The sequence below is a fragment of the Bos indicus genome, chromosome 18 (genome assembly GCF_029378745.1).
Source record: "Bos indicus isolate NIAB-ARS_2022 breed Sahiwal x Tharparkar chromosome 18, NIAB-ARS_B.indTharparkar_mat_pri_1.0, whole genome shotgun sequence".
In the NCBI taxonomy this organism is placed as follows: Eukaryota; Metazoa; Chordata; class Mammalia; order Artiodactyla; family Bovidae; genus Bos; species Bos indicus.
Window position 1 is genome coordinate 63876823 of NC_091777.1, and position 25270 is coordinate 63902092.

The 25270-nt window shown below is 56.0% G+C and overlaps 4 protein-coding genes across 9 annotated transcripts in view; all 4 read left to right on the plus strand.

Annotated features, from left to right (window-relative positions):
- The window catches only part of LOC109572041 (leukocyte immunoglobulin-like receptor subfamily B member 5), a gene marked incomplete in the record, with an annotated part of 242862 nt that overhangs the window by 120922 nt on the left and 96670 nt on the right, over positions 1 to 25270 (plus strand).
- The window catches only part of LOC109572067 (leukocyte immunoglobulin-like receptor subfamily B member 3), a 70940-nt gene that overhangs the window by 4910 nt on the left and 40760 nt on the right, over positions 1 to 25270 (plus strand). For 3 of the 6 annotated variants that reach the window (XM_070771820.1, XM_070771816.1, XM_070771822.1), the window contains 2 exons: positions 208 to 260; positions 1150 to 1759. The exons of the other annotated variants lie outside the window; for them this stretch is intronic. In XM_070771820.1, coding sequence (XP_070627921.1) covers positions 208 to 219 — 12 coding nt within the window. In that variant the 3' untranslated portion in view covers positions 220 to 260; positions 1150 to 1759. Of the gene's footprint in view, positions 1 to 207; positions 261 to 1149; positions 1760 to 25270 lie in introns of those variants that run through there. 6 annotated transcript variants of the gene reach the window in all.
- On the plus strand, positions 7400 to 12009 carry LOC109571863 (leukocyte immunoglobulin-like receptor subfamily A member 6). The gene is made up of 7 exons (XM_070771809.1): positions 7400 to 7505; positions 7656 to 7691; positions 7864 to 8148; positions 8293 to 8595; positions 8811 to 9107; positions 9314 to 9616; positions 10667 to 12009. Exons 1-7 carry the CDS (start codon positions 7472 to 7474, stop codon positions 10858 to 10860), a joined length of 1452 nt encoding a protein of 483 aa, XP_070627910.1. The 5' UTR covers positions 7400 to 7471; the 3' UTR covers positions 10861 to 12009.
- Positions 15093 to 19239, plus strand: LOC139177232 (leukocyte immunoglobulin-like receptor subfamily A member 6). Its single transcript, XM_070771840.1, has 7 exons — positions 15093 to 15551; positions 15704 to 15739; positions 15913 to 16197; positions 16329 to 16631; positions 16848 to 17144; positions 17334 to 17636; positions 18726 to 19239. The coding sequence occupies exons 1-7, from the start codon at positions 15518 to 15520 to the stop codon at positions 18917 to 18919; spliced, it is 1452 nt and encodes a 483-aa protein (XP_070627941.1). The 5' UTR covers positions 15093 to 15517; the 3' UTR covers positions 18920 to 19239.

Here is a 25270-nt window from a genome sequence, read left to right on the forward strand (position 1 = left end):
ATGGGGGACCGGGGCTGGGGACTGAAACCCCACACAGCACTTTCGGGTGCAGGGTCGGGGGGGGCACAGAGACCTCTGGAGGCCGTGGGGGGGATGCTCAGAAGGGTGGGAGACTACACAGCAGCCCCCCACCCAGGCTGCAGGGCGGGGGCTCCAGCCCTGAGGCTCTCTGAACCCTACCTAGCGGTGCCCTCTGCTCTGCTGCAGATGCTGCCGTGAGCGACACACACTCTGAGGTGGGGCTACAGCTGGACCATCGGGTGAGACCCTTGCTCCCGTCTGGCCACCACAGACCTCCTGTTGCCAAACTCAGCCCAGCGCACGCGTTGCTGTGCTCACACCCCAGCTCCAGCCACGCCCACCCCACCCCTCCTTCCCGGCTCCCTGGGTCCTGATGTGACCCCACCCTCCCCTTGCCCTGTGACCTCACGGCCCCTCCTTCAGGGCGCCATGTCCTCTGGCTGACCTTATGGTGTAGGGGTGCAGCCCCAGGTCTCATGAGGATGCGTGCATCAGTGGATGGCCCACATGGCCCAGGCTCCTCTCCTTCACCCCCAGCAAAGGGTGCGGGAGAGCGGGCGCCACCCCCCAGGCCCTGCAGGTACGGCAGGCGCTCAGCTCGTGGTGAGAGGGGCCCCACGCCAACAAGCTGGCGGAGTCCCAGAATGCAAGGTGCTGATGAGGAAAGTAAATCAAGAGACGGCACTGGGCGCTTGGGGCAGGCAGACTCGGGAGGAAGGTCCTGAGGCAGGAGGGACGCGCTTTAGCAGGAAGACAGCTGTGTGCCAGGCCAGATCAGCAAGAGGTCCGGGCTCAGACAGAAACCAGGGCTGCACAAAGCTCCCAGAGGCTCCTGAGCATCAGGAGGCCCCTGGAGTTTCCACCAGGAGAGAGAGCTGACCTGACCCGAGGGCGGCGGACCCAGGAGGCACCTGTCCTGCCTCACTGCCTCCCTCCAGCACAACAGGCGGGAGGCAGGCCCCCAGGAGGGGACGGGCGCCCTGTGAGCCCCCGAGATCACTAAGGCGGGAGGCACCCCCTGTCCTCCCGGTCGAGGGGATTCCGGGAAGGATGGACAGATGCACAGCAGATGGGTGCCTCCTCTCCAGGCCCCCAGGCACCCCATCACACACAACTTCCCCCCCGCAGTCTGCCACATCTGAAGCCCCCCAGGACGTGACCTACGCCCAGCTGAACCACTCGATCGTCAGAAGGGGGATGGCCGCACCCCCGGCTCCCCCGTCAGGGGAGCCCCCAGCAGAGCCCAGTGAGTACGCTGCTCTCGCCGTCCGCTAGCCCAGGAAGGACCCAACCCCAGGCTCCCGGGACCAGATCTCAGACCCCAGGAGGCACGGGAGCTGCCAGCAATGGACACCACCTAACCACCAGCAGCCAGTACCTGGGCTCCTAACAGACCACCAGGAGCCCCGGGGACCCTTTCGGGTCAACTGGTTCTACCCTCAGAAACAGCATCCTGGACCCCCGGTGGCCCAGTGGTTAAGAGTCTGCCAGCCAATGCACAGGACATGGGTCTGATCCACTTGCTGCCGGACAGCTGAGCCTAGGGGCGCTGTAGCTGCCGAAGCCCTGGTGCCCAGAGCTTCCTCTGAAGCTCTAGTCTTCCTCGAGAGAAGCCCGAGTGTGAGCAGTCCGTGCACAGCCAGGCAGCAGCCTCCACTCGCTGCAATCAGAGAGGGCCCACACGAAGCAGGGAAGACCCAGCACAGCCACAAATAAACAGATTACTAAAAAACTGAAAGGCATGTTTCAGTTTCCTTAAAAAAGATAATTAATATCCTCATTTTATAAAGAAGACAACAGACTCTCAATTATCAGTGATTTTGAAAAATATCAGCACATTACTCCAAACGAAGGGAGGGACAGGGAAACAACAATGACAGGGGTAGCTACCACTGAGGACAAACAAGGAGAGGAAAATCAGAAAAGCCAGAAAGCTTCGTCCCTGAGGGCGTGGATCACACTCACACATGCTAGGCACAAGGACCAAGTCAGAAAGAGAGAAGGTGTTGCTTTACCGCCATCAGGACATGACGGCAGGTCCTTCAGACTTTAGAATGGTAAAAGCTTCATCGAAGGGCACTTTTATGCTATTATAGTAGAAAATGTAGATGACACAGACCAAAAGCCTCAAAAATAAAATTTATCAAAATTATGGACATAAGGATAAACAGAAAATCTGAATTGTCCTATATGTTAAAGTGAACTCTGAGTCCAGAGAGTTTCACAGGTGAATGCATCTGAACATGCGGGCACTCATGAAACACACACACTCGTACACACACCTACCGAGCTTACACAGCTTACGCAGAGAGGGGAGAAGGAAGGAAGGGCACAGTCCACAAAACATTTCACTGCGCCAGAGAAACCTGAGACCAAACGGTGACACGGAAACTGCAAAATGGGAAAATCTCAGGAAGCTCTTTTCCCCTGGTTTGTTTTCCTAAACAAACATTCACAAAGAGGATTCATCAGTAAATAAAATGGACCACATATCACGCATATGCACCTATTTTTGTCAAGAATGTGTGGTTGGTTTCATCCACAAAAATCCATCAATACAATTCAAATATTAAAAGAAGAAATTTTAAAACATCATGATAACAGATCAAAAGTTTTCTGAAAAAATACACCACCAATTTATAATGAAAAAGTCATAAGTAGAAGGGAATTTCCTATCATTTATCAAAGCATCTTTTAAAACCTGCACTAGAAATCTATTTTTTATGTTTGTTTATTTATTCATTGTTGCTGTGTGGGCTTTTCTTCAGTTGCAGCGATTTGATCTCTGGTTTCTCTGCCTTTTCTAAAACCAGCTTGAACATCTGGAAGTTCACAGTTCATGTACTTTGAAGCCTGGCTTGGAGAATTTGGAGGACTACTTTACTAGCATGTGAGATGAGTGCAACCGTGTGGTAGTTTGAGCATTCTTTGGCATTGCCTTTCTTTGGGATTGGAATGAAAACTGACCTTTTCCAGTCCTGTGGCCACTGCTGAGTTTTCCAACTTTGCTGGCATATCGAGTGCAGCACTTTCACAGCATCATCTTTCATCTTTCAGAATTTGAAATAGCTCAACTGGAATTCCATCATCTCCACTAGCTTTATTCAAAGTGATGCTTCCTAAGGCCCCTTGACTTCACACTCCAGGATGTGTGGCTCTAGGTGAGTGATCACACCATTGTGATTATCTGGGTCATGAAGATCTGTTTTGTACAGTTCTTCTGTGTATTCTTGCCACCTCTTAATATCTTCTGCTTCTGTTAGGTCCATACCATTTCTGTCCTTTATTGTGCCCATCTTTGCATGAAGTGTTCCCTTGGTATCTCTCATTTTCTTGAAGAGATCTCTAGTCTTTCCCATTCTGTTGTTTTCCTCTATTTGTTTGCACTGATTGCTGAGGGAAGCTTTTTTAGATCTCCTTGCTATTCTTGGAACTTTGCATTCAGATGGGAATATCTTTCCTTTTCTCCTTTGCTTTTCACTTCTCTTCTTTTCACAGCTATATGTAAGGCCTCCTCAGACAGCCATTTTTTGCATTTCTTTTCCATGGGGATAGTCTTGATCCCTGCTCCTGTACAAAGTCACAAACCTCAGTCCAGAATTCATCAGGCACTCTATCAGATCTAGTCCCTTAAATCTATTTCTCACTTCCACTGTATAATCATAAGGGATTTGATTTAGGTCATACCTGAATGGTCTAGTGGTTTTCCCTACTTTCTTCAATTTAAGTCTGAATTTGGTAATAAGGAGTTCATGATCTGATCCACAGTCAGCTCCTGGTCATGTTTTTACTGACTGTATAGAGCTTCTCCATCTTTGGCTGTGAAGAATATAATCAATCTGATTTCGGTGTTGACCATCTGGTGATGTCCATGTGTAGAGTCTTCTCTTGTGTTGTTGGAAGAGGGTGTTTGCTAGACCAGTGCGTTCTCTTGGCAACACTCTATTAGCCTTTGCCCTGCTTCATTCTGTACTCCAAGGCCAAATTTGCCTGTTACTCCAGGAGTTTCTTGACTTCCTACTTTTGCATTCCAGTCCCCATTAATGAAAAGGACATATTTTGGGGGGTGTTAGTTCTAAAAGATCTTGTAGGTCTTCATAGAATCGTTGAGCTTCTTCAGCGTTACTGGTTGGGACACAGACTTGGATTCCTGTGATACTGAATGATTTGCCTTGGAAACGAACAGAGATTATTCTGTCAATTTTGAGATTGCATCCAAGTACTGCATTTCGGACTCTCTTGTTGATCATGATGGCTACTCCATTTCTTCTGAGGGATTCCTGCCCGCAGTAGTAGATATAATGGTCATCTGAGTTAAATTCACCCATTCCAGTCCATTTCAGTTCGCTGACTCCTAGAATGTCGACATTCACTCTTGCCATCTCTTGTTTGACCACTTCCAATTTGCCTTGATTCATGGGCCTAACATTCCAGGTTCCTATGCAATATGGCTCTTTACAGCATCAATTTTGTCAATTATACCACAGTAAAGTTGAAAAGGTTTTCTTTCATTTAATTACACTAGGCACATTGGGAGTTATTCCATTGCTCATTTTAGGCACTTGATCTCGTGCTTAAAATACGTATTTACATTTTTATTTCTGAACCCGTACACATTCTCCTCCTCCTTTACAAAAGACAAAGTTCTAACGGTGCTTCACCTGAACTCTGGGTACTCATATACACGTGTGTGGGCATGCGCACGGCTCTGTCCATGCACACGTGCGGGTGCGTTTGTGCGTGCAATGTGTGTCTGTGTACTTTTCCAAAGTTCATTTTCGGCCATGCGTTCCTCTCTGTTGCATCTCACTGTCTCTCTGCCATCTCTTAGTATCCCTTTCTGTGTGAAAATAGTCAGTATCTAAGAACGTGCACCTCTGGAAATGCCTTCTCTCACCGTCATTCTCTTTTTAACAAGTTGCTTGAGAACACTCTATTTGGAATCCAGTGTGTGACTCAAGTACTAGGAGAGGAAAACGCTTGTGAAGGTTAAGGGCCCCATGCCCTCAGAGCCCACCTCCTCTCTCAGGACCTGGCGGGTTGAGGCTGAGGCACGGCCCACACCGGGAGGCTGAACCTCCTGGAAGCTGGGGATGTGCTCTGCGTGAAGCTCTCACTTCTGCCCCTTGCAAGTACTCCGACTCAGGGGAACTCTTCCTGGTTAATTCCCTGACGGCATGGCTCCAGTATCCTTTAGCGCCCCCATTTGGTAGGGGGCAGTCTGCTCCCTGTGGGCTGGTCATTCTCTTGATAATCTGCGTTTTCCACAGGAAGTAGTTTCAGGACATTTTTAGGGCCTCAGCCCAGTCCGCCTTGATTTTCCTTTTTTTATTTGAAATTTACTTTAAAAAGAATTAACTGTTTCAAATTGTATAATTCAGCGCGAAATAATTTTTAAATTTAACCTGCAGTTTCTCAGTTTACTATGAAAGGTCAAGATACAGATATTACTTCCATTTATTTTTACAAATATGTAGTTAATTAACCTATTGTTGACGTCGCTGCGCCACACAGGCTCTCCGTTGCAGGGTGTGGGGTCCTTAGCTCAAGTGTGCCGTGTCTGGATCCCTGGCCGCTGATCCCGCCCAGGCCCCTAAGTATGAGCACCAAGTCTCAGTCAGGAGCCCAGCAGGGCGGCCCTCAGGTGTCACGTGCACATGCATGAGTCCCAGCCCTTCGCAGGTCGGTTCTCCTCAGTAAAGGAGGCTCCGTTATTTGCTTCCTCAGCCGTTGCTGTCTGTCGGGAGCGTCTTCCCGTCTGACACTTAGGACAGATACCACACTGGCCCTCAGCACAGGCCCGCCTCTCCTGAATCTCCTTGTCTGCTCTCTGTGCTGCACTCTGGACCATTTCCTCAATGCTATGCTCCGACTTCATACGTGGTCGCTTAGCTGCCTTCTTGGCTGCATGACTTTTTAACGTGTTGAATCTACTGTATTGTTCACGTCGAAAATTTTCACCTCTTTTCAGTGACCACCTGTTCTACAAAATAATCCACATGCTTGCCTCCCTTTATTTTTCTGTGACCATGGTTCCCTCTCTGTGTCCACATGGGTGGAAACCTTACTCTGACCCCGAGATGATCCCTGCCGCTGGGGCCACACCGCCGACCTCTCATGCTTTGCTGTGGTTCCCCTCCATCTGGGGAACTTTCTTTCTGCCCTTGTCTGTGGCTACATGTTTCAGAAACACTCTCCAAGCACGTCTCAGTGTTAGGAGCAGAGGAGGCTCTGGGTGGGTACCACACTCACCCACTTTGGTGCAGTCTCAGCCCGCAGCCCTTCACGTCCACCCTCTCCTGCTGTCACCTCGTCTGGAAATTGACCATGACGACGGCAGCAAGAGCCTGCAGCCCCTCTGAGGGCTGGGGTCGGGACAACAGGCAGAGAAGGAACCTCGGGCGCAGAGAAAGGGCACCACCACCCCAGGTACATAAGCAGCGGGCACACATTTACAGGAGCATCTGTTTTCCAACAGAGTGAGAGCTCTGACCCCAATCAATACCCCCTAAAGCTTGCAGGTGACGACAAGACTGGGAGGACACTGTGCCCAAGGACCCCGGGGCCCTGAGGAGGCAAGAAGCACCCAGGGGCTTGTTCCCAGGAAGGCGGGCTGGACGGTCATGCGATACAGAGAGACGCCCTGAAGGGGGCTGCGATGGGGGAAACCCACACTCCAGGGCAGTGGAGGAGTCAGTTTCCTTCCTTATTCCCTGAAGCCTCCTCTGGGCTCTCGGCCACATGGACTCCACTGAGCCCAGGGACTCTGATCGTTTGTGCCTCATAAAGAGCAGACTTGTGGACACAGAGGGGAAGGAGAGGGTGGGGCGAATGGAGAGAGTAGCATGGAAATGCGCACACCAGCACGTGTAAAACAGACCACGGGGGAATGTGCCCTGTGACTCAGCGAGCTCACACAGGGCTCTGTACAACCTAGAGGGGAGGGAGGTTCTAGAGGGAGGGCATGTGACACACACGGCCGATCCATGCTGATGTGTGGCAGAAACCAGCACCATATTGTAAAGTAATGATCCAGCAATTTAAAAAAAAAGTGTGTCTCTGGGTATCTGAGCCCTGTGGGCAGCAAGAGACAGCATCCTCCCCAAAGCATCTCCAGCGCCTGCAGACCCCGTGCACGGAGAGGACCCCCAGGGACCTGCTGATGGGCAGGCAGAGGAGGAAGCAGACCCCGAGGTGAGGCTCTCAGAGGGAAGGACATGCCCTGCTTGCCCACACCTGAAACGGGTGTCTCAGGAACACACTGGGACTGTCACAGGAACAATGCCTGGCTTTAAAGAAGAGGCTGTTCCCCTTCCTGTGGGGACACTGATGTGACAGCCATGTAACAGGAAGCCCCAGTCCCGGAGAGGACACACCCTGTGGTCTGTCTGTCCGGAGGACACCCAGGTCTCTTCCATCCTCACAGCCTGGACCGCAGGGAAGAGGCGCCATGGCCCCCGCGCTCCCTGCCCTGCTCTGCCTTGGTGAGATGGGAGGGGCAGGGGGAGCCCTGGTCTGGAGGGACCTCCAGCCAGCCTGCTCCATCAGGGGACCCCAGGGCCCAGGAGACTCCCGGGGTGGAGAGGCGCTGCTCAGGGCTGAGGGCACACCTCTCACAGGGCGCTCTCTTCCAGGGCTGAGTGTGGGCCTGAGGACCCAGGTGCAGGCCGGTGAGTCTTTCCCAGGGCCCAGCTCCCTCCTCTCGTGGGGACAAGGTCACCCCCAGGCCGTGGGCAGGGGGAGGGCAGCTCGGGGCTCACGGAGGGGGAGTCTGGGAGAGCTGGGCTGAGAGCCGGCACCTGGGGGAGATGCCTGGTGAGCCCGCCTCTGATATCCTTCCAGGGACCCTCCCCAAACCCACCATCTGGGCTGAGCCAGGCTCTGTGGTCTCCTGGGGGAGCCCCGTGACCATCTGGTGTCAGGGTCCCCCGGGGGCCCAGGAGTTCCATCTGGATAAAGAGGGAAACCCAGTTTTCTGGGACAGAGAGAAACCCCCGGGTCCCGGGGACAAGGCCAGGTTCTCCATCCACTACATGAGAGACGACCACGCAGGGAGCTATCAGTGCTACTACGGAACCCGCACTGGCTGGTCAGAGCGCAGTGACCCCCTGGAGCTGGTGGTGACAGGTGAGGGACTCTCGCGGGCCTCGGGCTCTGCCCTCGGGAGGGCATCTGCTCTCAGGGGCTGTCCGTCTCACAGCCCAGCCCTGGGGAGGGGAGGGGAGGCGAGGGTGGGGGCCCACCGGAACCAGCTGCCTCCTTCTCTCCTAGGACCCTACGGCAAACCCAGCCTCTCAGCCCTGCCGAGCCCTGTAGTGATGTCGGGAGGGAATGTGACCCTCCAGTGTGGCTCCCGTCGGGGATTTAACAGATTCCTTCTAACCAAGGAAGGAGAAGACGAGTCCTCTCGGGCCCTGGATGGACAGCGAATGCTCGACGGGCAGACCCAGGCCCTGTTCCCCGTGGGCCCCGTGACCCCCGGGCACAGGTGGACGTTCAGATGCTACAGCTTTTACAGGCACACCCCCCGGGTGTGGTCAGCCCCCAGCGATCCCCTGGAGCTCCTGGTCCCAGGTGAGGAATCCCGTCCTGACCCCATACACTTGTGCAGACAAGACAAGGTACTGGGGTCTCTGCTCCCAGGGGAGCCCCTGTGAGAGGGTGGGGAGAGGAGCGTGGGGCTCACAGGACACACACAGACTGAGACACGACGAGGCCTGGGGCCGGGCCGGGAGAGGGGGGTCCACAGGGGAAGCGGTCCCTACAAGCCAGCGCGTGTCTCTCCCCAGGGCTGTCTGGGAAGCCCTCCCTCCTGACCCCGCAGGGCCCTGTCGTCACCTCTGGACAGAACCTGACCCTCCAGTGTCGCTCTGACGTCAGCTACACCAGATTCGCTCTGTCCAAGGTGGGGGGACAGGACCTCCCCCAGCGCCCTGCCCAGAGGCCCCAGGGGGGGCTCTCTCAGGCCGACTTCCCCCTGGGCCCGGTGGGCACCGTCCACGGGGGCCGGTACAGATGCTACGGTGGACACGGCCTCTCCTCCGAGTGGTCGGCCCCCAGTGAGCCCCTGGAGCTGCTGGTGGCAGGTGAGGAGCCAGCGGGTCAGTCGGGGACCAGACTCTGCACAGGCCCCACTGGGGAGCCCCAGGGATGATGCTGGGACCAGGGGAAGGGGTCCCGGGGAGGAGACAGAAAGACTCGGAGAAACAGAGACAGCACTGAGGGGCCAGAGAGGCCCACGGAGTCTCGCTCAGAACCAGGCCCGGCGCCCGCACCCCCTTCCTCTCTGCAGGACGGCTCAGAGACAGACCCTCCCTCTCAGTGCAGCCGGGCCTATCGGTGGCCCCGGGGGAGACCGTCACCCTGCTGTGTCAGTCAGGAGAGAGGACGGACACCTTCCTTCTGTCCAAGGAGGGGCCAGCCGATCGCCCCCTGCGTCTGCGCTCCAAGGACCAAGCCGGGTGGTACCAGGCCGAGTTCTCCTTGAGCCCTGTGACCTCAGCCCACGGGGGCACCTACAGGTGCTACGGCTCACTCAGCACAGACCCCTACCTGCTGTCACAGCCCAGTGAGCCCCTGGCGCTCGTGGTCTCAGGTGAGGCAAGGTCTGTCCGTCTCACTCAGCAGCTCGGGGCTCTGCCCTGGGAGCGCAGGGCGGTGGTGGAGGAGGGGGCGCTGAGGGAGGGCCCCCTGAGGGAGGGGCCTCGGAGCTCGCGCCCCGTCCCTTCCTCCCACACTGGGGTCTCGGAGGGGCAGGTGGGCAGTGGGAGGGTCTCGGGGAGGCCACAGGGCTGTGCAGGGCAGAGGTTGGTGAGGTGGGGTCCCCGGGTCAGCCCGTCGTAAGCCTTCCTGGGCTCATACCCAGGACCCAGTCTCCCAGCCACAGACCCAGATCCGAACCTGGGGAGTCTCGGGGCTCTCTGCTTAGGGGAGACAGCCCACCCCAGGGCATTTTAACATTCTCTGGGAGGACAAGGCCCCTCAGATCGTCAAGGGGCGGCGGGGAGTCAGGCAGAGATGGCGCCAGAGCCACAGGCTGCAGGGGCCTGAGGCTGCTGGATGGGGTTCAGTCTGTGGAGAAGCAGGTCTGCCCCCACCACATCCTGCCCCCGGAGGCTACAGGGATCACCTCCTCCCTCGGGCAGAGTCCAGCTGGCAGACACAGAGGGCTGAGCGAGCGTCTGTAGGGGGAGGTGGATCCGTGGGAGCCACGGTTGGGTCCCACCCCGGGACCCCACAGACCGCTGATCAGGGGCGGGGTCCCACCCCAGGACCCTGCAAACACCACTCAGGGGCGGGCCCCACCCCGGGACCCCACAGACCACTGCTCAGGGGAGGGCCCCACCCCACCCTGTGCTGTCGGAGCTCCTTCAGCTCAGGGTCCTGACAGGAACGTCTGAGACAGTAAGATAGAGAGACCCCAGGAGTCTCCCGAGGAGGACACGGCCCACCCACAGCCTCCCTTCACGACACTCGGGCTTGGCTGATACCCTCCCCCAGCACTGCTGTCAGACCCGCGAGTCTGAACAAGGACAGCGTCCCTGTCGGGTTGGGCTCGGGGCCGCGTTTTCTCACGGGAGGCGGGTGCCCTGGGCACACACAGTGGGTAACGGGGCCGGCGCTGACCTGTGCACCCTCACCCCAGACTACACGGTGCAGAATCTCACCCGGATGGGCCTCGCGGCTTCGGTCCTGCTGCTCCTCGGGATCCTTTTCTGCCAGGCTCGGCACGACCACGGAGGAGCCCGAGACGCAGCCGGAGCTGAGCAACGGGACCCAACACAGCCCAGAGCGCAGGAGCCTGGGACGCGAGCTTCTGGTGTAGGAGCTTCTGGATGAGCCTCTGACCCTGGGGGAGAGATGAGCCGCAGGGTGGGAAGAGGCCCAGGCGTCCCCAGGGGGCTCGGCCTCTGCTCACAGGGCCCCCTCCCTCCTGGGGAGGACACCCCGGCTCCCGGCTGCTCTCACCCCTGGCCCGAGGCGCATCCCACATGGCAGGGGTGGGTCCTCACCCTGCATGCCCCCAGGCTCTGTCCACTCGCATGGAGGACGTGAGCCTCATTGTTCATGCCCGCCGTCTCTGGTGTGCGCAATGACCTCCATCTCTTCTCAGAAACAGAATGCTGTTAAAGTAAGTGAATAAATGGGTTAAGTGGGGCCCTGTTTGGAACAGTTGGATCCTAAACTCTTCCCTGAGCCCCCTCTGGACCCTGCATGCCCCTCCTCCTTGTCCGAGGACACCCGCTGTAGTCTCTCCAGAAACACTGTCAGTGTGAAGGGACACCCTGGCGTTTGAAGTGACCGTCAGGGCTACACTGGTAAATGAGCTCAGGAATATATCGTTTTGTAAAGAGCCCCGATATGGGGTTTCCCTGGTGGTGAAGAATCTGCCAGCCAATGCAAGAGACACGGGTTCAATCCGTGATCCTGAACACCCCACACGCCAGGGAGCAACTGAGTCCATGAGCTGCAGCGACAGAGGCCAGCACGTCCTGGAGCCCGCACACCACCAGAGAGGCCAGTGCTGCAGAAGCCCAGACACCAAAGCGAGGGAACAGCCCTGCTCACACAACCAGACACACCCCCGCAGCAACACAGACCCGGCACAGACAAAATCATCAGGCAATAAATGCTTAAAGAGCCCAGGTGTGTGAGCTGTGTGTCTCCTTTGAGGCAAACACACTCCGTGGCCAATCTCAAGGAGCCCTGGTGAACGCGCTGAAGGCCGGTGGGAAGGAAAGAGCAAGCAGACTTTCCCACAGGGCGAGTCTGCTGCGGCCAGCCCCCACCGATGGCCCCACGTGCCCAAATGTGTCTTCTCATTACAATCACATAGGATCATCTGCACCTCAGTTTTATGCCCAGGTTCCCTGAAATGAGATGCCCACCTCCTAGTTCATCTGTAAGAGATGGAAAGAGAAAACGATGGAGGAGACAAGGCTGACTCTGACGAATCCCAACACATCGTGCGCAGGTGTACTCATCAGCCCGGTCAATCTGGAGAGTCGACAGCAACTCTCAGTTAAAGGGAAGAGACAGCGCTGGCCCACAGTTGTATAACCCAGAGGAAGATGCGTGCACGGCCACGTGTGTACAAGGAGAAAAAGGACACGTGGGTTGCTCACAGTAGGAAAAGTTACAGAAATCACTTTCACCAAAATGAATGGTTTGGTGTATATATATGCGAAAGAATTTTACACAAAAAAAACGCACAAAGCTGGACTGCTACAGTAACACAGGTCAGTTTTCAAGCATGATGGTGAATAAGTGAAACACGACTGTAGGAGTCCAGTGCATCACATCAAATTCAAAAGGCATTACGTGGGACTCAAATACATAAAATAAGAAATGAGACGGGAGGAACAAGAGCTGCTACCGGGTTTCCCTGGTGGCTTGGTGGATAAGAATCCAGCCGCCAACGCAGGGGACGCAGGTTCCATCCCTGCTTCGAGAAGATCCCGCAAATGCTGAGCCCGCGGGCCCAGAGTCCTGCCCTGCGACAAGACACGCCATCAAAGCGAGGAGCTGAGACACCGCAGCGAAGAGAAAAGCTTCCTGAGCTCAGCTCAATGGGAGGAAAGCCCCTGGGCAGCGAGGAAGACCCAGCACTGTCCTTTGTCACTCAGGCGTGTCCGACTCTGTGACCCCATAGACAGTAGTAGCCCACCAGCCTCTCTGGGCAGTGAAGAAGACCCAGCACCGTCTGTCCCTCAGTCGTGTCCGACTCTTTGGGACCACATGGACTGTAGCCCACCAGACTGCTGTGTCCGTGAGATTCTCCAGGTGAAAATACTGGAGTGGGTTGCCAGGCCCTCCTCCAGGGGATCTTCCCCACCCAGGGATCGAACCCAGGTTTCCTGCATTGCAGGCACATTCTTTACCATCTGAGCCACCAGGGACATCCAGCACAGCCAAAATTAATATAATTTTTTAAAATTAATTATTTTAATTAATTTTAAAAATTTGAGTATTTTAAATTGATAGCTCAGAGATACAAAAGTTTATAAGACAGTACTAAGAACCACTGTGTGTTGAGCCATCTGATAGCAAACCTGGAAGAGACACGCACGAGTCTCTAGAGACACACAGCCCGCCAGAACGGAGGCCAGAAGACGCAGACAGCCTGAACTGTAATAACACCAATGATAACACCATGCAAACCAGAGGCCAGAACTGGATGGCTTCACGGAGGACTTCTACCAAACTGACAAAGAGGAACTTATATGACCCTCTTCACACTCTCCCAGGAGACTGAAGAGGACGAAACACTCCCAGAGTCTTTCTATGAGCCACTGTCAGCCGGATAACTAAACCAAAGACACAACCAAAAAAGAAAAGTTACAGAACAGAGCGCTTTATGAACATACATGCAAAATGTGCAACAAAACATTAGCTAACTGAATTCAACAACACACAAAAAGAATCACACGCCACGGTCAACTGGGATTCATACCAGGGTCACAAGGATAATTCAACATGTGCAAATCGATCAGTGTAAGTCACCACATCAACAAGAGAAAAGACAAAACAACATGCTCGTCTTAACAGGTTCAGAGAAAGCACTGATAAAATGCAACATCCATTCATCAAAAGGTGTCGCCAAAGTGAGTACAGAGGGAAGACATCTCAACGTAATAAAACCGACTTATGACAAGCACACAGTCAACACAGTCCTCAAAGGTAACAAGTGGAAAGCCTTTCTAGAACTCTGGGACAAGGTAAGGCCACCCACTCTCACCATTTGTGTTCAACACACCACTGGAAGTCCTAGTCATAGCAATCAGGCAAGAAACAAAAAAAAGGATTAAACTTGGGGCAGGAAGGAGGCAAAACTGTCCCTGTATGCAGATGACGTGATACTGCATTTACAAAACCCTGAAGACTGCACACACAAACTGCAGAACCGAGGGAGGGGGCACCTGGTCTGGGGAGTGGGCAGGAGTGTTGTCTGGGTCTGCAGTCTGTTCGTGTGTGTGTGTGTGTGTGTCTGTGCATGTGTGCCCGCGTGTGTGCTCAGTCATGTCCAACTCTTTGTGACTCCACAGACAGTAGCCTGCCAGGCTCGTCTGTCCATGGATTCTCCAGGTAAGAATACTGAGGTGGGCTTCCATGTCCTTCTCCAGGGGATCTTCCCCACCCAGGGATCGAACTCGAGTCTCTGCACCTCCTGTGCTGGCAGGCAGATTCTTTACCCCTGAGCCACCTGGGGAGCCCGAGTGCAGCCTACCATCACTCCGTTTCTCTCATTCGAAAACGGCGCCAGATACCTGCTTACTCTTCTCGGTTTTCCCTGTGTATGTGGACTATCAGGGCTTCCCAGGGGGCACTAGTGGTGAAGAGCCCCCTGCCAGTGCAGGAGATGTAAGAGACTTGGGTTCAATCCCTGGGTGGGGAAGATCCCCTGGAGGAGGGCATGGCCACCCCCTCCAGTATTCCTGCCTGGAGAATCCCGTGCTCAGAGGGGCGTGGCAGGCTACGGGCTGTGCGGTCTCAAAGAGTCGGACACAGCTGCAGTGACTGAGCACGCACACTAGTTAACTATCGTTTCTGTTTTCCATTTCTGGCCTCACTGTGACACATTTCAGAAATTTTAATCAGCGCTTTAAGCAAGATGGCAGATCGGGAAGTCCCAGCCCTCACCTCGCACAGAAACACTGATAAACCAGGATTATTTGGGCCTAATGACCTTTAAGCAAACTGAAGAATCCAGCTAGTGAGCTGCAACACCTTGGATGAGCAAAAAAAGCAAGACAAACCACTTCAAAAGGATAAACAGCAGGTTCTGTCTCCCTGTCTCCCCTCCCACAAGCTGCCGCAGCTCAGCACCAAAAGGACCCTCCTTGGGCCCAGGCCCTCTCCTCCCCAGGAGGACAGTGGGTGCAGCCGCGCCACGTCCCCAGGCTCCAGGCTGCTGCCTCAGAAACCGCCTCGCTGCTCAGCTCACGAGAGCACCAGGCAGCAGACACACGTGGGGCCACAAAGCAGGAAGAGAAGGGACGGGGCTCTGTGCGGCCGGCTTGGCCTTGGGGGTTAGAGGAGCAAGGAGTCCTCAGACTTGTCCCTCAGGGCAGGGGCACGACAGGGCGGGGGCACCGCATCGTGTGTGTCTGGGGATCTGAGCCCTGCGCGGAGCAGGAGCTGACATCCTCCCTGAAGCATCTCCAGGGCCTGGTGACCCGTCCATGGTGAGGACCCCTGGGGACCTGCTGATGGGCGGGCAGAGGAGGAAGCAGACCCCAAGGTGAGGCTCTCGGAGGGAAGGACACGCCCTGCTTGCCCACACCTCAAAGAGGTGTCTCGGGAACACACTGGGACTGTCACAGGGACGACGCTAGGCTTTCAAGAAGAGGCTGTTCCCCTTCCTGCGGGGACGTTGATGTGACAGCCACGTGACAGGAAGCCTGAGCCTCTGACAGGACACACCCTGTGGTCTGTCTGTCCGGAGGACACCCAGGTCTCCTCCATCCTCACAGCCTGGACCGTAGGAGGAGACGCCATGGCCCCCGTGCTTCCCGCCCTGCTCTGCCTCGGTGAGATGAGGAGGGTCAGGAGGAGCCCTGGTCTGGAGGGACCCCCCGGCCAGCTTGCTCCGTCAGGGGACCCCAGGGCCTGGGAGACTCCCGGGGTGGAGAGGCAATGCTCAGAGCTGAGGGCACACCTCTCACAGGGCGCTCTCTTCCAGGGCTGAGTGTGGGCCTGAGGACCCAGGTGCAGGCCGGTGAGTCTGTCCCAGGGCCCAGCTCCCTCCTCTCGTGGGGACAGGGGTCACCCCCAGGCTGCGGGGAGGGAGAGGGCAGCTCGGGGCTCACGGATGGGGAGTCTGGGAGGTCTGGGCTGAGAGCCGGGGCCTGGGGGGGACGCCTGGTGAGCCCGCCTCTGATTTCCTTCCAGGGACCCTCCCCAAACCCACCATCTGGGCTGAGCCAGGCTCTGTGGTCCCCAGGGGTAGCTCTGTGACCATCTGGTGTCAGGGGTCCCCGGGTGCCCAGGAGTTCCATCTGGATAAAGAGGAAAACCCAGATCTCTGGGACAGACAGAAACCCCTGGAGCCCGGGGACAAGGCCAGGTTCTCCATCCACTACATGGGGCAGGTCTACACAGGGAGCTATCGGTGCTACTACGGAACCCGCACTGGCTGGTCAGAGCACAGTGACCCCCTGGAGCTGGTGGTGACAGGTGAGGGACTCTAGGGAGCCTCGGGCTCTGCCCTCGGGAGGGGTCTGCTCTCAGGGGCTGTCCCTCTCACAGCCCAGCCCTGGGGGGGAGGGCGGGAGCCCCACGGAACCAGCTGCCTCCTTCTCTCCTAGGATCCTATGGCAAACCCAGACTCTCAGCCCTGCCGAGCCCTGTGGTGACCTCGGGAGGGAACGTGACCCTCCAGTGTGCCTCCAGTCGGGGATTTAACAGATTCCTTCTGATCAAGGAAGGAGAAGACGAGTCCTCTCGGACCCTGGATGGACAGCAAACCCCCGACGGGCAGAACCACACCCTGTTCCCCGTGGGCCCCGTGACCCCCGGGCACAGGGGGACGTTCAGATGCTACAGCTTTTACAGGCACACCCCCCGGGTGTGGTCAGCCCCCAGCGACCCCCTGGAGCTCCTGGTCTCAGGTGAGGAATCCCGTCCTGACCCCATACATTTGTGCAGACAAGACAACGTACTGGGGTCTCTGCTCCCAGGGGAGCCCCTGTGAGAGGGTGGGGAGAGGAGCGTGGGGCTCACAGGACAGACACACAGACTGAGACACGGCAAGGCCTGGGGCCGGGCCGAGAGAGGGGGTCCACAGGGGAAGCGGTCCCTACAACCCAGCGTGTGTCTCTCCCCAGGGCTGTCTGGGAAGCCCTCCCTCCTGACCCCGCAGGGCCCTGTCGTCACCTCTGGACAGAACCTGACCCTTCAGTGTCGCTCTGACGTTGGTTACACCAGATTCGCTCTGTCCAAGGTGGGGGGACAGGACCTCCCCCAGCGCCCTGCCCAGAGGCCCCAGGAGGGGCTCTCTCAGGCCGACTTCCCCCTGGGCCCGGTGGGCACCATCCACAGGGGCCAGTACAGATGCTACGGTGGACACGGCCTCTCCTCCGAGTGGTCGGCCCCCAGTGAGACCCTGGAGCTGCTGGTGGCAGGTGAGGAGTCAGCGGGTCAGTCGGGGACCAGACTGTGCACAGGCCCCACGGGGGAGCCCCAGGGATGATGCTGGGACCAGGGGAAGGGGAGAGACTCGGAGAAACAGAGACAGCGCTGAGGGGCCAGAGAGGCCCGCGGAGTCTCGCTCAGAACCAGGCCCGGCGCCCGCACCCCCTTCCTCTCTGCAGGACGGCTCAGAGACAGACCCTCCCTCTCGGTGCGGCCGCGCCCCTCGGTGGCCCCGGGGGAGAATGTGACCCTGCTGTGTCAGTCAGGAGACAGGACGGACACCTTCCTTCTGTCCAAGGAGGGGCCAGCCGATCGCCCCCTGCGTCTGCGCTCCCAGGACCAAGATGGGCGGTACCAGGCCGAGTTCTCCTTGAGCCCTGTGACCTCAGCCCACGGGGGCACCTACAGGTGCTACGGCTCACTCAGCACAGACCCCTACCTGCTGTCACAGCCCAGTGAGCCCCTGGCGCTCGTGGTCGCAGGTGAGGCCCAGTCTGTCCGTCTCACTCAGCAGCTCGGGGCTCTGCCCTGGGAGCGCAGGGCGGTGGTGGAGGAGGGGGCGCTGAAGGAGGGCCCCCTGAGGGAGGGGCCTTGGAGCCCGCGCCCCGCCCCTTCCTCCCACACTGCGGTCCCGGAGGGGCAGGTGGTCAGTGGGAGGGTCTCGGGGAGGCCACAGGGCCGTGCAGGGCAGAGGTGCGTGAGGTGGGGTCCTCGGGTCAGCCCGGCGTACGCCTTCCTGGGCTCATTCCCAGGACCCAGTCTCCCAGCCACAGACCCAGATCCGAACCTGGGGAGTCTCGGGGCTCTCTGCTCAGGGGAGACAGCCCACCCCAGGGCATTTTAACATTCTCTGGGAGGACAAGGCCCCTCAGATCGTCGAGTGGCGGCGGGGAGTCAGGCAGAGATGGCGCCAGAGCCACAGGCTGCAGGGGCCTGAGGCTGCTGGATGGGGTTCAGTCTGTGGAGAAGCAGGTCCGCCCCCACCACATCCTGGCCCCGGAGGCTGCAGGGATCACTTCCTCCCGCGGGCAGAGTCCAGCTGGCAGACACAGAGGGCTGAGCGAGCGTCTGTAGGGGGAGGTGGATCCGTGGGAGCCACGGTTGGGTCCCACCCCGGGACCCCACAGACCACTGATCAGGGGCGGGGTCCCACCCCAGGACCCTGCAAACACCACTCAGGGGCGGGCCGCACCCTGGGACCCCACAGACCACCGCTCATAGGGGTCCACCCCGGGACCCCACAGACCACTGCTCAGGGGAGGGCCCCACCCCACCCTGTGCTGTCGGAGCTCCTTCAGCTCAGGGTCCTGACAGGAACGTCTGAGACAGTAAGATAGAGAGACCCCAGGAGTCTCCCGAGGAGGACACGGCCCACCCACAGCCTCCCTTCACGACACTCGGGCTCGGCTGATACCCTCCCCCAGCACCGCTGTCAGACCCGCGAGTGTGAACAAGGACAGTGTCCCTGTCAGGAGTTGGGCTCGGGGCTGCGTCTTCTCACGGGAGGCAGGTGCCCTGGGCACACACAGTGAGTAACGGGGCCGGCGCTGACCTGTGTGCCCTCACCCCAGACTACACGGTGCAGAATCTCACCCGGATGGGCCTCGCGGCTTCGGTCCTGCTGCTCCTCGGGATCCTTCTCTGCCAGGCTTGGCACGACCACGGAGGAGCCGAGATGCAGCCCGGAGCTGTGCACCGGGACCCCGCACCGCCCAGAGCGCAGGAGCCCGGGACGCGAGCTTCTGGTGTAGGAGCTTCTGGATGAGCCTCTGACCCTGGGGGAGAGATGAGCCGCAGGGTGGGAGGAGGCCCAGGTGGGTCGGCCTCTGCTCACGGGGCCCCTCCCTCCTGGGGAGGATGCCCCGTCTCCCGGCTGCTCTCACCCCTGGCCCGAGGCGCATCCCACATGGCAGGGGTGGGTCCTCACCCTGCATGCCCGCAGGCTCTGTCCACTTGCATGGAGGACGTGAGCCTCATTGTTCATGCCCGCCGTCTCTGGTGTGCGCAATGACCTCCATCTCTTCTCAGAAACAGAATGCTGTTAAAGTAACTGAATAAATGGGTTAAATGGGGCCCTGTTTGGAACAGTTGGATCCTAAACTCTTCCCTGAGCCCCCTCTGGACCCTGCATGCCTCTCCTCCTTGTCCGAGGACACCCGCTGTAGTCTCTCCAGAAACACTGTCAGTGTGAAGGGACACCCTGGCGTTTGAACAGCAACTCTCAGTTAAAGGGCAGAGACACAGCGCTGGCCCACAGTTGTATAACCCAGAGGAAGATGCGTGCACAGCCACGCGTGTACAAGGAGAAAAAGGACACGTGGGTGGTTCACAGTAGAAAAAGTTACAGAAATCACTTTCACCAAAATGAATGGTTTGGTGTGTATATATGCGACAGAATTTTATACAAAATATGCACAAAGCTGGACTGCTACTACAGAAACACAAGTCAGTTTTCAAGCATGACGGTGAATAAGTGAAACACGACTGTAGGAGTCCAGTGCATCACATCAAATTCAAAAGGGAACAACGTGGGACTCAAATACACAAAATAAGAAATGAGACGGGAGGAACAAGGGCAGCTACCGGGTTTCCCTGGTGGCTTGGCAGATAAGAATCCAGCCGCCAACGCAGGGGACGCGGGTTCCATCCCTGCTGCGAGAAGATCCCCCGCCGGCCGCAAATGCTGAGCCCGCGGGCCCAAAGCCGTGCCCTGCGACAAGATACGTCACCAAAGCGAGGAGCCCAGGCACCACAGAGAAGGGAAAACCGTCCTGTGCTCAGCTAAATGGGAGGAAAGCCCCTGGGCAGCTAGGAAGACCCAGCACCATCCTCTGTCACTCAGGCGTGTCTGACTCTTTGAGACACCATAGACAGTAGTAGCCCACCAGGCTCCTCTGGGCAGCGAGGAAGACCCAGCACCATCCTCTGTCCCTCAGTCATGTCTGACTCTGTGACCGCATGGACTGTAGCCCACCAGGCTCCTCTAGGCAGCGAGGAAGACCCAGCACCGTCTGTCCCTCAGGCGTGTCTGACTCTGTGCGACCACATGGACTGCGGCCACCAGGCTCCTGTGTCCATGAGATTCTCTAGGTGAGATACTGGAGTGGGTTGCATTGCCCTCCTCCAGGGGATCTTCCCCACCAAGGGATCAAACTCAGGTTTCCCAAGTAGCAGGCAGATTCTTTACCATCTGAGCCACCAGGGAAGTCCAGCACAGCCAAAACTAATAAATTTTTTAAAAATGATACCTCAGAGATACAAAAGTTTATAAGAGAGTACTAAGAACCACTGTGTGCTCAGCCATCCGACAGCAAACCTGGAAGACATGCACGAGTCTCTAGAGACACACAGCCCACCAGAACGGAGGCAAGAAGACCCAGACAGCCTGAACAGACCGGCCAATGGAAGCGACACAGAATCTGTAATAACACCAATTGAAACTCCATGCAAACCAGAGGCCAGAACTGGATGGCTTCACGGAGGACTTCTACCAAACTGACAAAGAGGAACTTATATGACCCTCTTCACACTCTCCCAGGAGACTGAAGAGGACGAAACACTCCCAAAGTCCTTCTATGAGCCACCGTCACGCCGATACCTAAACCAGACAAAGACACAACCAAAAAAGAAGTTACAGAACAGAGCGCTTTATGAACATAAACGCAAAATGGGCAACAAAATATTAGCTAACCGAATTCAACAACACACAAAAAGAATCACACGCCATGATCAACTTGGATTCATACCAGAGTCACAAGGATAATTCAACATGTGCAAATCGATCAATGTAAGTCACCACATCAACAAGAGAAAAGACAAAACAACATGCTCGTCTTAACAGGTTCAGAGAAAGCACTGATAAAATACAACATCCATTCATCATAAAAGGTGTCGCCAAAGTGAGTACAGAGGGAAGACATCGCAACGTAATAAAACCGACTTATGACAAGCACACAGTCAACACAGTCCTCAAAGGTAACAAGCGGAAAGCCTTTCTAGAACTCTGGGACAAGGTAAGGACGCCCACTCTCACCATTTGTGTTCAACACACCACTGGAAGTCCTAGTCATAGCAATCAGGCAAGAAAAAAAAAAAAGGATTCAACTTGGGGCAGGAAGGAGGCAAAACTGTCTCTGTATGCAGATGACGTGATACTGCATTTACAAAACCCTGAAGACTGCACACACAAACTGCAGAACCGAGGGAGGGGGCACCTGGTCTGGGGAGTGGGCAGGTGGGTTGTCTGGGTCTGCAGTCTCTTCGTGTGTGTGTGTGTGTGTGTGTTTGTGTGTGTCTGTGTGCCCGCGCTTGTGCTCAGTCATGTCCAACTCTTTGTGACTCCACAGACAGTAGCCTGCCAGGCTCGTCTGGGCATGGATTCTCCAGGTAAGAATACTGAGGTGGGCTTCCATGTCCTTCTCCAGGGGATCTTCCCCACCCAGGGATCGAACGTGAGTCTCTGCACGTCCTGTGCTGGCAGGCAGATTCTTTACCACTGAGCCGCCTGGGGAGCCCGAGTGCAGCCTACCATCACTCCGTTTCTCTCATTCAAAAACAGTGCAAGATACCTGCTTACTCTTCTCGGTTTCCCTGTGTATGTGGACTATCAGGGCTTCCCAGGGGGCACTAGGGGTGAAGAGGCCCCTGCCAGTGCAGGAGACGTAAGAGACTTGGGTTCAATCCCCGGGTGGGGAAGATCCCCTGGAGGAGGTCATGGCCACCCCCTCCAGTATTCCTGCCTGGTGAATCCCGTGCACAGAGGGGCGTGGCAGGCTACAGGCCATGGGGTCGCAAAGAGTCAGACATGGCTGTAGTGACTGAGCACGCACACTAGTTAACTATCGTTTCTGTTTTCCATTTCTGGCCTCACTGTGACACATTTCAGAAATTTTAATCAGCGCTTTAAGCAAGATGGCAGATCGGGAAGTCCCAGCCCTCACCTCGCACAGAAACACTGATAAACCGGGATTATTTGGGCCTAATGACCTTTAAGCAAACTGCAGAATCCAGCTAGTGAGCTGCAACACCTTGGATGAGCAAAAAAAGCAACAAGAACCACTTCAAAAGGATAAACGGAGGAGGTTCTGTTTCCCTGTCTCCCCTCCCACAAGCTGGCAGAGCTCAGCGCTGAGAGGACCCTCCTTGGGCCCAGGCCCCTCCTCCTCAGGAGGACAGTGGATGCAGCCGCGCCACGTCCCCAGGCTCCGGGCCGCTGCCTCAGACACCGCCTCGCTGCTCAGCTCACGAGAGCACCAGGCCACAGACACACTTGGGGCCACAAAGCAGGAAGAGAAGGGACGGGGCTCTGTGCGGCCGGCTCCGCCTCGGGGCTTAGAGGAGCACGGGGTCCTCAGACTTCTCCTTCAGGGCAGGGGCACAACGGGGCGGGGGCACAGCATCGTTCCCTGGACGGGAGGGTGGGGGAGCCTCATGTCCACAGACCACGTCTCCGAGGCTCCAGAATCTCTAACTGGGCTGGGGGCAAAATCCCACCATATATCCAAGAGGAGGCGGCTGCTTCTCCCAGCGCACAGACAGCAAAGCAGAGCCACAAGAAACACTGAGAATCGGGAACCATGACTCTGCCCAGGGAAGCAGAGAAATGGCAAGAAAATGGGAGATCTACGAGCTCCCTTATCACGGAAAACACTTGTCCCAAAGCAGCTCAGTGAATTGATCTTCCACAAGGTGCCAAGAACAGAGAATGGTAAAGGACACTGCCTTCAATAAATGGTGCTGGAAGAGCTGCTTCTGCTGTTGCTGCTGCTAAGTCGCTTCAGTTGTGTCCGACTCTGTGCAACCCCATAGACGGCAGCCTGCCAGGCTCCCCCGTCGCTGGGATTCTCCAGGCAAGAACACTGGAAGGGGCTGCCATTTCCTTCTTCAATGCATGAAAGTGAAATGTGAAAGTGAAGTCGCTCAGTCGTGTCTGACTCTATGCGACCCCATGGACTGCAGCCTACCAGGCTCCTCCGTCCATGGGATTCTCCAGGCAAGAGTACTGGAATGGGGTGCCGTGGCCTTCTCCTGCTGGAAGAGGTAGATAACAGTAATTGTCTTAAAGAGCTTCAGTGAACTGATCTTCCACTGGGGTGCCCAGAACACAATGGGAAAATCCCTTCAATAAACGGTGCTGGAAGAGCCAGATGACAGCAGGCAGGAGGGTGAAGCTGGACCCTCAGCTCAAACTATAAGTGAAATCATCTCAAAACGCAGCAGAGACACAGGGCCGGAAACGATGAAAGAACAAGAGGAAGACACAGGGGGAGCGTCGTGACATGGTGTGGACAAGGGTTCTTTGGATACGACACCAAAAGCACAGGCAGCAAAGACAGAACCAGACCAGGGGCAGTCCGGTAAATAAAACCCACACAACAAAGGAAACAGTCCCAGGAAAGGCAATGGGTGCAACGGGAGAAGATGTGTGCAAACCACACATCTGATAAGGAGCTACTTCTCAAATATACAAGGAGCTCACACAAGTCAACCCAAAGTAACACCAACCCGGTTTTTAAATGGGCACAGGACCTGAACAGGTATCTCTCAAAAGACGACATCCAAATGACCAAACAGACATGGAAAGGCGCTCAACATCCACCAGTCCTCAGGGGAGCGCACGCCGGAGCCAGTAAGATGTCACTGCACGTGTTACACACACTCGACTCCCAGGAAAAAGAGAGGTGCTGCCAAAATGCGGAGGGAAGAGAACCTTGTGCATGGTGGTTGGGAAGGCGTCGGTGCAGCCACCGTGGAAAGCAGTGTGGAGTTTCCTTAAGAAACTAAAAGCAGAACTACCACATGACCCAGCAATTCCACTCCGGGGTATGTATCCAAAGAAGAGGAAGCAAGGACCTCACAGATGTATCTGCACTCCTGTGTTCTGCAGTGTTGTTCCCAGTAGCAGGATGCGGCCACAACCTGGATGTCTGTCGATAGATAAATGCACAAAGAAAATGCCAGACACACACACACACACACACACACACACACACACACACACAGTGGAGTCTCACTCAGCCTTTTAACTAAGGAAATCCTCCTTTTGAGACAACATGGGTGAAACCGGAGGACATTAAGCCGAGTAAAGTAAGCCAGACACAGGCTGGCAAACGCAGCAGGAGCTCACTAACCTGTGGAATCTAAAACAGATTCAGAGAGACGGAGGAGAACGTAGTCCCCAGAGGCTGGGAAGGGGATAACGGGGAGGTGCTGGTCACGGGGAACAAAGTTTCAGGGATGTCCACCATAAGTTCTGGACACCTGATGTGCAGCGATGTGACTAGAGCTGACCGAACTCTACTGTAGACTCAATCCCGCTCAGAGGGTAGCCCGGAAGTGTCCTCACCAGACCCGCAGACCAAGATGAACTACGGGAGCTGATGGACACACTAACTATAATTGGCATGACGGCGGTACTTATTTCACAGCATAGACAGAAGTCACAACGTCAAGCTGTGCATGTGGAACAGATACAATTTTTGTCAATTCAGTGCAGTTCAGTTCAGTCACTCAGTCGTGTCTGACTCTTTGTGACCCCATGGATCGCAGCAGGCCAGTCCTCCCTGTCCATCAGCACTCCCGGAGTTTACCCAAACTCATGTCCATTGAGTCCGTGATGCATCCAACCATCTCATCCTCTGTAGTCCCCTTCTCCTCCTGCCCTCAATCTTTCCCAGCATCAGGATCTTTTCCAATGAGTCAGCTCTTTGCATTACGTGGCCAAACTATTGGAGTTTCAGCTTTAGCATCAGTTCTTCCAATGAACACCCAGGACTGATCTCCTTCAGAATGGACTGGTTGGACCTCCTTGCAGTCCAAGGGACTCTCAAGAGTCTTCTCCAACACCACAGTTCAAAAGCATCAATTCTTCGGCACTCAGCTTTCTTCAGAGTCCAACTGTCACATCCATACATGACCACTGGAAAAACCATAGCCTTGACTAGGCGGACCTTTGTTGGCAAAGTAATGTCTCTGCTTTTGAATATGCTACCTAGGTTGGTCATAACTTTGCTTCCAATGAGTAAGCGTCTTTTAATTTCATGGCTTCAGTCACCATCTGCAGTGATTTTAGAGCCCAAAAAATAAAGTCTGACACAGTTTCCACTGTTTCCCCATC

Excerpts from the sequence above, each read along its gene's own strand:
- LOC109571863 (XM_070771809.1), top strand. The coding sequence starts at position 7,472 with ATGGCCCCCGCGCTCCCTGCCCTGCTCTGCCTTG. Across the intron at positions 7,506-7,655 it reads CCCTGCCCTGCTCTGCCTTG|GGCTGAGTGTGGGCCTGAGG; the intron begins GTGAGATGGGAG and ends GCTCTCTTCCAG. Across the intron at positions 8,596-8,810 it reads CCTGGAGCTCCTGGTCCCAG|GGCTGTCTGGGAAGCCCTCC; the intron begins GTGAGGAATCCC and ends GTCTCTCCCCAG.
- LOC139177232 (XM_070771840.1), top strand. The coding sequence starts at position 15,518 with ATGGCCCCCGTGCTTCCCGCCCTGCTCTGCCTCG. Across the intron at positions 15,740-15,912 it reads GAGGACCCAGGTGCAGGCCG|GGACCCTCCCCAAACCCACC; the intron begins GTGAGTCTGTCC and ends ATTTCCTTCCAG. Across the intron at positions 16,632-16,847 it reads CCTGGAGCTCCTGGTCTCAG|GGCTGTCTGGGAAGCCCTCC; the intron begins GTGAGGAATCCC and ends GTCTCTCCCCAG.